This window comes from Macrotis lagotis, chromosome X, assembly GCF_037893015.1.
Source record: "Macrotis lagotis isolate mMagLag1 chromosome X, bilby.v1.9.chrom.fasta, whole genome shotgun sequence".
In the NCBI taxonomy this organism is placed as follows: domain Eukaryota; kingdom Metazoa; phylum Chordata; class Mammalia; order Peramelemorphia; family Peramelidae; genus Macrotis; species Macrotis lagotis.
The window spans coordinates 261,802,416-261,812,649 of NC_133666.1; the positions used below are offsets into that span (position 1 = coordinate 261,802,416).

At 34.9% G+C, this 10,234-nt stretch overlaps 1 protein-coding gene across 1 annotated transcript in view; it reads left to right on the forward strand.

Moving 5' to 3' along the window:
- Positions 1-8,967, forward strand: part of DEPDC1B (DEP domain containing 1B) — a 114,742-nt gene extending 105,775 nt beyond the window's left edge. Inside the window, exons 10-11 of the mRNA XM_074207830.1 lie at positions 3,924-4,109; positions 7,953-8,967. Of these exons, the coding sequence (XP_074063931.1) occupies positions 3,924-4,109; positions 7,953-8,114 (348 nt within the window). The 3' untranslated portion in view covers positions 8,115-8,967. The remainder of the gene's footprint in view (positions 1-3,923; positions 4,110-7,952) is intronic.
- The last annotated feature ends 1,267 nt before the right edge of the window (positions 8,968-10,234 follow it).

Consider the following 10,234-nt stretch of genomic DNA (forward strand, 5'->3'; position numbering starts at 1 on the left):
TGGGATCTTCATGTTTAAATACAATTCCTAGAAGTATTGAGTCCATTTTTTTTATGCTGATGGATCCTTAAACCAAACTTAGGTAACAAAAGGCAAATTTAAAAACAAAAACAAGCTTACTGATAAATTTTATTCCAGACAAACTATACAAATAGCTTACTCAATGCAAATGATATGATTGCTTTCAATAAGTATTTTATAATGGGCCTAAGAATGGATGAACTAGATCATCTTGTGAGATGCTTCACAGCAATTTTCATTTTCATCCTTACTTTAACAACCTAGAATTCCGGGGGATTGTTTTAGTTAATCACCTTTCTGCTTAAAAAAATTTTAAGAGCTTTGTTTTGTTTTTAAATTTGCAGGCTTTGTGTATAAATGCTTTTGTAATTTTACTAGAATTACAGAAGAACTTTTAAAAGTTTGATAACATAATCTGTATTCTCTGGAAATAACATCAAATTAAAGATAGCTGTCTTCCTCCTTGTCTCTTTTTCCTGTATTTAAATAATAGGTTTGAGACTTTGACTTCCTTGTCATTACAGTCTTATTAGTTTTACCAAATTTTCCACAGTTGGTTTTGGTGCCCAAAACAAAAAACAGGGTGTGTAAATGTGTGCAAATAAATACTTGCTATTTTATTTGCATTATATTCACTAACACAGTTAACTTATCAGGTATATTCAGTGAGTGATTTTTTTTTTTTTAGGTTTTTGCAAAGCAAATGGAGTTAAGTGGCTTGCCCAAGGCCACACAGCCAGGTAATTATTAAGTGTCTGAGGCCGGATTTGAACCCAGGTACTCCTGACTCCAAGGCCTATGCTTTATCTACTGCGCCACCTAGCCGCCCCTTTTTATCTATGTATCTGTGTATCTATGTATCTATCTATCTGGTTTTAACATCAGTGAGTGATTCTAAGCCAATAAAAAGCCACTTTTTTTATTTAAATGCTAGGATTTTGACCAGTTTCTCGGGGTCCTTCTACCACTTGGTTCACCCATTGTGGACAAGATTTGCAGCCCCAGGGTGGAGACATGGCTAGCTGTAGGTGTGCTTCTTTGCTTCCTTTCTTCATAAAACCACAGGTTCTGTAAAAACAGTTTCAGAAATGATATGAAGTGTACTCTCCCCATCCACTCCCATTTTACAAAGGAGGAAACTAAAAAGTCTGAAGTCATTCGTAAAGTGTCCCTCTGCTTCCTAAATCCTAGCCCCCGGAGTCCCAAGTTCTTAGTTCATCTCAGTGTCTCTTACTTTTGTGTGGTGAATTCTATACTGGATTTTTGTGTAAGGTTCAAGTGTTTCCTCTGATGCGTTGATGCTGCTTAAAACAGTTGTGCTGTTAAAACTCTTTTCATTATAACTAAGACTAGGAACCACCAATCCTGAATTGACAAAAAATGTTACAGCAGCTCATCCTCTGTATGTATGAATAATTCAACTAGCAATCTGAGGATTTGCCATAGTTAGGTCCTAGGCTAGGTGCTAAAGATAGAAAACAAAATGAAAATCAGTTCCCAACCTGAAGAAACTTAAATTTCGTTATTGAGGAAAAATTATTTGTGTATGTCTGTGTGTGTGTCTGTGTGTGTGTATTTATAAACTCTCACACACATAAAATTTACAGAGTAAATACAAATCACCTGGGGAAGGAGAGATTAAATAGCATTAACATCTGGAAAGAATAGGAAAAGCCTCCTGTGTTACCTAAGCTGTGTGTGTGTGTGTGTGTGTGTGTGTGTGTGTGTGTGTGTTTGCTTACATTTTATTTTTTAATTTATGGAATAAAGCAAGATTTATGGAATTTTATTTTTAATTTATGGAATAAAACAAGATTTCTATAACAGTATAATAAAAAAAAGCATTGCAAATGAAACTGCCAATCTTATGACTACTTACTAGGCCTTTTAAATATATGATAATGTTATGTACATTTCTTTTTTTTCTTCCTTTCTGCCCTTGCTCAGAAATGGTTCCCATTAGACACAAATGTGTATAATTTGTATTTTATACAATATGCACAATATTGTATAAAAATCATTCTATGCATACTTCTATTTATCAGTTCTTTCTCTGGAGGCAGTTAACATCTTCCTTCATATATCCTTTGTAATCAGTTTAATTTTTGCTCAAAGTTGTTCTTAAAACAATATTGCTGTTGGTATCTGAGCTGTGTTTTTATGGAAGCTAGTGGAAGTTTAAGAGAGTTTAAGGAAGCTACAAATCTGAGATTTATAAGTGAGAAGAAGGTACAGAATAGGCATAGAGGACCACCTATGCAAAAAAATGGAAGTTAGAATGCTGTGAATAGGGAACAGCAAGAAGATGAATTTGATTGGTCTACAAGGTGCTTGGAAGGGAATAATTTGAGACCATTAAATAATATTTGCACTATTGTATTCTAGTAATTCAGCACCATGATCATATTAATAAGTTGGGGATCATAAAGTTGACCCTATTGTTGATTAATTTAACTGCAGATAATTTTAATCTTGTGAAGATTTGCTGTAGTGTGTACTGAATAAAATCAGAAAGTACTGGATTTTTGAGTACATTTTCTCATTTTCTTTAATAGTGATGTTATTGTTTAGTGATGAGAAAATAGTTTAAATGACTTTTTGAGATTGATTGCCTAAGGTAGAGCAAAGTCTAGAACTCTATCTCCAAAATGGTAAGTCACCAAGGCTTGCTTTCCATGCATATAGGGGCAGCTGTGTTAAAACATACCCAACATACTCACAAAGTCGTCCCCCTTTATTCTTGGAAAGGATTCTAATAATTATCCAAGAATTTCTTCTGGTAAGCTTTAATTGACTTGATCAATTCTGTCCAGAGCTTCCCATTGCAGATGCCCACCTAGAGGCCTTATTATTCTTCATCCTTTATAGATCAACATTCCCTGACCCCCAAAGTCAAAATCGATATGGCTTTTGGGCCTGTGGATTTTGACTAAGACACCTAATAAATTAATCTTTCCTTATTTGTTACTGGGTTTTTAATAATATGCCCTTTATTGGCTATCATATTTGCATTTTTTAAGAGGGACTTCTTGAAGACATTTCCTAAATGATCTAGAAGAGGGAATGAGTAAGAAAGACAGCATCATTTAGAGGAATAATTACTGAATGAGGAGTCAGAGGATGTAGGTTCAAATCACAAATTTTCTAGGTCTCAGCTCAACATCTGTAAACTGAGGAAATTGGAACTTGGGAAAGATTTAAGTATGATTATCTATGAACTACCATAATTTCATAGGAAAGATCAGTTATGGACTCAGGATGCAGAATGAGACATATTTTTGGATACAGCCAGTACAGGAATTGATTATGCATATTTATTTCATGAATTTTCTTTTTCCTTTTTTCCCCATCATGGAATCAGGTGAAAGAGAGGGAATAGAAATGCTTGCAAAATAAATAGGATACAAAAAGGATTTTGACTAATGTAGGAAGGGATCATTTGCTGAAACTGAGTATTTTTTCTTAGAATTTAAGCAAAGAGTATATGAAACAAATTGAGTTAAGTTCTTCTGAATCAGACCAGGTCGAAGCATCATAGTTTAAAGATAGATTATTTGGAATTATAGAAACACTTATTCCCTGGGATTTCAGGAGGACATCTTGGTTGTACAGTGGATAGATTGCTGACCCTGGAGTCAAGAGGATCTGAATTTAAATCCAGCCTCAAACACTTGCTAGTTGTGTGACCCTGGGCAACTTCATTTTGGTTATTTCATCTGTCAAATGAACTGAAGAAGGAAATGATACCTTTGCTAAGAAAACCCCAAATGGGATCACAAAGTCTCAGACACAACTAATAGGATTGATACCAGGAATGCTAATTTAGAGATATACAGAACAAATTTCTCCAAGCTTTGTGAAGTATTAATTTTTTTCCCCATAACTATTCTTTATTCCTTTAGATAAAATACCCAGGATCAGATACTGATGCAACTCTGTCTGCCCCATCATTTTGTCGTCAGATTAGCCCAGAAGAATTTGAATACCAAAGAGTGTGTGGCTCTCAAGAACCCCTAGCAACATTGTTGGAGGAAATTATCATGGATACCAAACTGTCAGTCAAGGATAAAAAGAAAAAACTGAAACAGGTAAAGAAGAAGGGGGGTGGGGGTGGAAAGGACATTTTCTAATCATTCTTTTAGAACCTGATTTTTTTTTTTTGTTGTTTTCTTTTACAATTTTACTTTATAGTCTATCTCCTTTGAATTTGATATTCTGAGTCATACTGGTTTTGTTAGATGTATTTATTCAACCCACATACTTCAACTATCATGCTGGTTTGCATAGTAGGAATCAGTTTCCTGAAAGTCTTCTGTCTAATGTGGATTTATTTTCTAAAGCATTCCTCATTCATAGCCTTATTTTTCTAAGGTTGTGTACTTTTTTCAGGTAGGTCTTAAGAGATGAGTGAGAAGATTATTTGATTAGAGTTCTGAAAAGGGCATCAAATGGAAATAGATGAATTTTTCTTTCCCTCCCCTGAAATAACAAAAAATATATGAACAAACAATGTGAAAAAACAGAAAAATGAAGAGCATGCATTAGATAGGCCCAGGCTTCATACACATATGCGTACAACACCCTTAATGAAGGGAATAAATCTCCAAAAAACTAAAGCTCTTAAGTGTGTTCAGGGAACCAAGAATGCTGGTGCATCCCAGGGCATGTGCCACCTTTGATTCTTCCCCCTTCCATTTAGCAGGGGTTCTTTTTTCTTTTTTTCTAGCAAGAGTTCTTAACTTGGGGTCTGTAAACTTTGTTTATTTTTTAAAGGTATTTTTATTTACTTCATTAAATATTTCCTAATTGTATAACATTTTTAAAAAATTATTTTTTATTGTTTACCATTATTGTGTTTTTATTGTATTTACCATTTACACATGATATTGTTAACATTATTTTTTGCATTTCTGAGTTCCAAATTCTTTCCCTCCCTCTTGCCCCTCCCTTACCCCTTAAGAAGGCAAATAATATAATATAGATAATATATGTGAAGCCATACAAAGCATATTTCCATTTTAGCCATGTTGCAAAAGAAAAAACTTACACAAAACAAGAAAAATAAGAAAGTTTTTAAAAGTATGCTTTAGGCTGCACTCAGAATTCATCAATTTTCTCTCTGTAGATAGATAACATTTTCCATCATGGGTTCTTTGGAATTGTCTTGATCAGAGTAGCTAAGTCTTTAATAGTTTATCATTGTTATAATATCGCTGTTTCTATATACAATCTTTTATGGTTCTGCTCATTTCACTCTACATCTGTTCATATATCTTCCCAAATTTTTCTGAAACTATCCTGCTCATTATTGATTATGGCACAATAACATTCCATAACAATCGTATATAAGTGATTGCTCAATTGATGAGCATCCTTTCAGTTTCCAGTTTGTTGCTATTCCGAACTTGTCTTTAAAATATTTTAATACATGTATTTCAATAATTGGTTTACTCTATAATCCTATGTATTTTAAGTTATTACCTATAAATATTATTCTGAGAAAGGAACCCTAAGTTTCAGACCACAAATGGGGTTCGTGATGCAAAAATTCTTGTCCCTCACGGGAAGGGCATACAACAACCCTTATGCCAGAAGATGCTGGCCTGTCTTTATCATTTGCCTTTGGAAATCTGTCTTTGGAGTTTCCATGTGACCAGTTATACGTCAGTGCTTCCTAAAGCTTCACCTCACACAGTTCCTTGGTGACATCTCAGATGCCCCTTGCCACTGCTGTCCTCCTTCCATGGCTGGCATCTATTGAGGCTCTGCTTCCTTCACTTGTCCTCTGCCTCCCAAGCCCCTATATTGTTATTATACACTGAAGTTTCACTTAGATCCTGTCATGAGCACCAGCACTGCCACCTGCCCTGTTCCTGTCATTGCTGCTACTGCTATTGTTTCTGAGAAGTCATCATTTATTGGAATGAAGAAAACTGATATTCCTTGAGTCCAATCGACATATAGATGAACCCTTAAAATTTTTTCAAGGCAAATGGGGTTAAGTGGCTTGCCCAAGGCCACACAGTCAGGTAATTATTAAGTGTCTGAGGCCAGATTTGAGCTCAGGTCCTCCTGACTCCAGGGCCAGTGCTCTATCCACTGTGCCACCTAGCTGCCCCTAAATTTTTTTAAAATGGATCACCTCAATTTCAATCTTTGTTGAGGTTTAGAAGTCATCTTGTGTTTGTTCATACAAAAAACCAATTTCCTATTCTGCCAATGTATTATCTCCTATCATCTCTGTACTCTATTAAAGAGTCACCATTGATAGAGCACTGGATCTGGAGTCAGGAGTAATCTGAGTTCAAATTTGACCTAAGACACATGATAATTACCTAGCTGTGTGACTTTGGGCAAGTCACTCTTAACTTCAGTGCCTTAAATAAAATTTTTAAAAAAGAGAGAGAGTCAGTGTCAGAAAGACCTTGGAGAGATCAGCTGCTCTGAATCTTCATTTTATGGAGAAAAAAAAAATTGAGGTCTAGAGAGCAAAGTCCTTTACCTGAGTCTTCACAGTCAGTTAGTGGCAGATATTTAATTGCTTTTTTAAAAAAAAATATACGAGACATTTGAGTGAGGTGGACTGAACTCTGGACTTAAGTGTAAGAAGAAAATAGTCTCAATCCTGAGTCTAATATCTACTAGCCCTAAAGTAGGGGAAGCTAGATGGTGCAATGGCTAGAGTACAAGGCCTACAGTCAAAGAGAGACTCCTATTCCTGAGTTCAAGTCCAGCCTCAGACACTTAATAATTGTGTGACCACTTGGGAAAATAATTTAATTCTGTTTGCCTCAGTTTCCTCATATTTAAAATGAACTAGAGAAGGAAATGGCAACGCTCCAGTATCTTTGTCAAGAAAATCCCCAATAGGTCACATACATGACTGAAAAAACTCAACAATCACAACAAGGTTCTGTGTCTTCTTACAATTTATTACATTTATTCTCTGTGCTTAAATGTATTCCTCTGCAATTGAGGATTATCATACTTTTACTATCTAGCTCAGAAGATTACGGCAGAGAAACTGCTTTGTAAACTTGAAAGTACTCTAATCATGTGAAATGGATTACTAAAATGACAATAGAGCTTTTCAACTTAGAATAAGTTTATTTTGAAAAATTGTACAAGTAGTACAAATTTTTGTTTAAGGGCACTGTAGATGTTTTTAGGTTTCAGGGCTGGTTTTGTGTTTTAAGAAAGGATAGACAAACTTAATTTGTGATTGGGTTCTGAAAATGCATCACAGAGATTACAGCAGTGGCATTCATTTATTCATTCTTTATTCTATGTTCATGTAGTGTGAAAGGTGAAGGAGAAAAAAAGAAAAATTTAAATATTAGCATTTCACAAGAACTGGATAACAGAGTGAGTGAGCTTCTGTTCTGGGCTCAGAATGTGTTTGGAAGATCCTGGAAAGGAGCTTAGCCAGGGAAATACAGAAATTTTAATTTGGGACAGCTTATTTTCAGTGCCATATGACCTCATAGCGGTTAAGCAAATAATTTCCAAACCAAATGGTCTGATTTGAAAACTTAAGTATGGTAAAATGTCTTTGGAGATTGGAAATCCAAAGGAGGAGATTTTTCTGATACTTGGGCCTGTTTTTTGGAACCAGCAGCTCCAGAGTTAGGCAAATAAATAAAAATGGAATTTTACTTTAAAACATACACCTGGATAGAATTAAAATTGAATATCTGCCTGTGGAAGGAGAATCCAAAAGATCTTTGAAAAAAAAGCAGATTTATGACAGAAATGGGATTGGGTGTGAGCTGTTTTCTCTTTCCATATTTCTATCCTGTTCTTTTGACAAAACGATAAATCACCTTTTAAAAGAATAATTGGAAAGTATGGATGAGAATAGTGAAGCACTTAGTGTAAAATTCTTCTGATCTAATTTCTTTGGCTCTTACTTTCTGATTTTTTCCTTTAAGTTTCAGAAATCCTATCCTGATGTCTACCAGGAGCGATTTCCCACACCCGAAAGTGAGGCTCTGGTGTTTCCAGAAAAATCAAAACCAAAACCACAGCTGCTGATGTGGGCCCTGAAAAAACCTTTTCAGCCTTTTCAAAGAACTCGAAGTTTTCGGATGTAGGTTCTTCTGAAATCATTAGTGATCTCTTTTTTGAGTGCATGGATTTGGAAGAGAGGGAAGCACATACACTTTGACTACTGAAATGCATAAAAAAAGGTTATCTGACTTTTTAAAAAATGTTGAGCCATTATCAGTATTTTATAAACCTTGATTTCACAATTATAGGTCAAGTGGTATGTAGTAGAATGAAACTGGAAATGTTAAGAATGAAGTGTTTGTTCTTTTTTGTCACTTTTAAATGTAATTTTCTTCAGTGAATTGTGTATAGGTACAAGTGTGTATGTGTGTGTTTGTGTTTGTTTTGTTTATGAGTATGTTAATGACTCTTGAGATACTTATAAACTTAAAAATGATTGCATGTATTTGAATGAGAACAACACACTGGATACTGTTACTATGTATGCTGTTGCTGCCTTTACAACTAGATATGATTTTTATTGTGTAAATTCTGTAACTTTTCTTAATCATATAGTGCTGGTCTAGGTCTTAGTTCTTTTATTTTTGATGAATTGAACACCAAGATGGATTTCAATAAAGTACCTCCCCCAAGACATATAATTCAGTATTTGATCTGGCCAAAGATGGTAAGTTGGACAAGATAGACTGGACCAGGTGCTCTCTGCCCTATACTTCTCGTCAGAATTTTTACTGTTTTTCTGTGAAAAGCACAAGCAGGAAAAGGGCAATGAGACTGACTCTTTTCACAAAGGCATTTTTCTCAAGCCAATGCATATCTTCTTTGGAAGTCAGCAGGATATGGGTGTGTGTGTGTGTGTGTGTGTGTGTGTGTGTGTGTGTGTGTGTGTATGTGTGTGTATATGTGTGTATAATGAATAAGTAAATAAAATGTATTTTTTTCCAATGGAGTGGTTATGGTTATGCCTTCTTGTATGTATACATGCATTTCTGTTAGAGCTTGTTACCATAGGTCTCACTACCAAGGTCCTAATCATCATTGTTTGTATCACCACATTTACTTATTCATTTATGTAATTAAATAAGCATAGCTTAGTATATGAGTATTGCTTTACCAATACTTCATTTGATCTTCTCAACAATAGATGATATAGTTACTTCTGTTACATATGAGGGATATGAGGCAATCAGGGTTAAGTGACTTCCTCAGGATTGCACCTCTCTTTTAGGAGAACTCCTGCTTTAGAAGAGGTTAGGTTCTGCTTTCCTGTGATGTAGCCCTAGCTTTAGAATTGGAATAACCTTTGCTGTAGAAATTGTTTTACTTCTCTATTTGCATAACTTTTACTCTGCTTGCAAAAATCCTCATTTGCCACCAGGGTAAATTCTCAAATTCAGCTTAATGAGTCACAACTTCTGAAACTGACCAAACAAAATCATCATTTGAAATGAAAAGTTAATTATAATCAATTCATTGCTTTTAATATGTAGAATAGGATAAAAGGGACTATTCTCCTTCACAGGTCAAAACCCACTATTTCTCCCAAACTAATGAGATTTTAATGGAATTATGAAGCCTGCTTCAAAGTTTTAGGAGATATACTATGCAAGTTTTCAGCCATGTTACCAAAGTCTTAAAAACATGTTTTTTTATTTTACTTTGCTACTTTGTGACAAATCTTTGGAACCTGAAATACACCTCATGAAAAGTTTTATAAGTATAACTGAGTTGTGGGTTTTAAGAATATTAGTGAGATACCAGACATAGCTTATTATTTCATTGTGACACAAGAAAATATCTCTGCCATTTTAACTAATGCCTCAGAAATATGTTTGCCAGATCCCCTCAGTGGTCATGAGTTCTGTCTGGAAACAGAGCAAAAGGCCTTTTTATTCCCATGTTGTTCTTGCCAACACAGATCAGAAGAAAGATACTTAAATTGTTCAAGCTTCAATTAAATATTTGCTCATTTCTCATGAAAATGAAATAACCTTTAGCTTTTGCTCTTTCAAAACAAAGTTTTATTTGTTCAAGGAGACATACAAAGCTGTCTTTTGTTCCCTACTCTGAAGGCTTCTTATCACTGTCAGTAGAGAATGCTGCCAGCCACAGTTTTGCTTAAATTTGGTGTCTAAGATCTTCTCCAGTCTTTTCCTTATCCTCCCAAGTAAGGTCTGGATTAGTGAGTTTTCTCAGTTTGTGA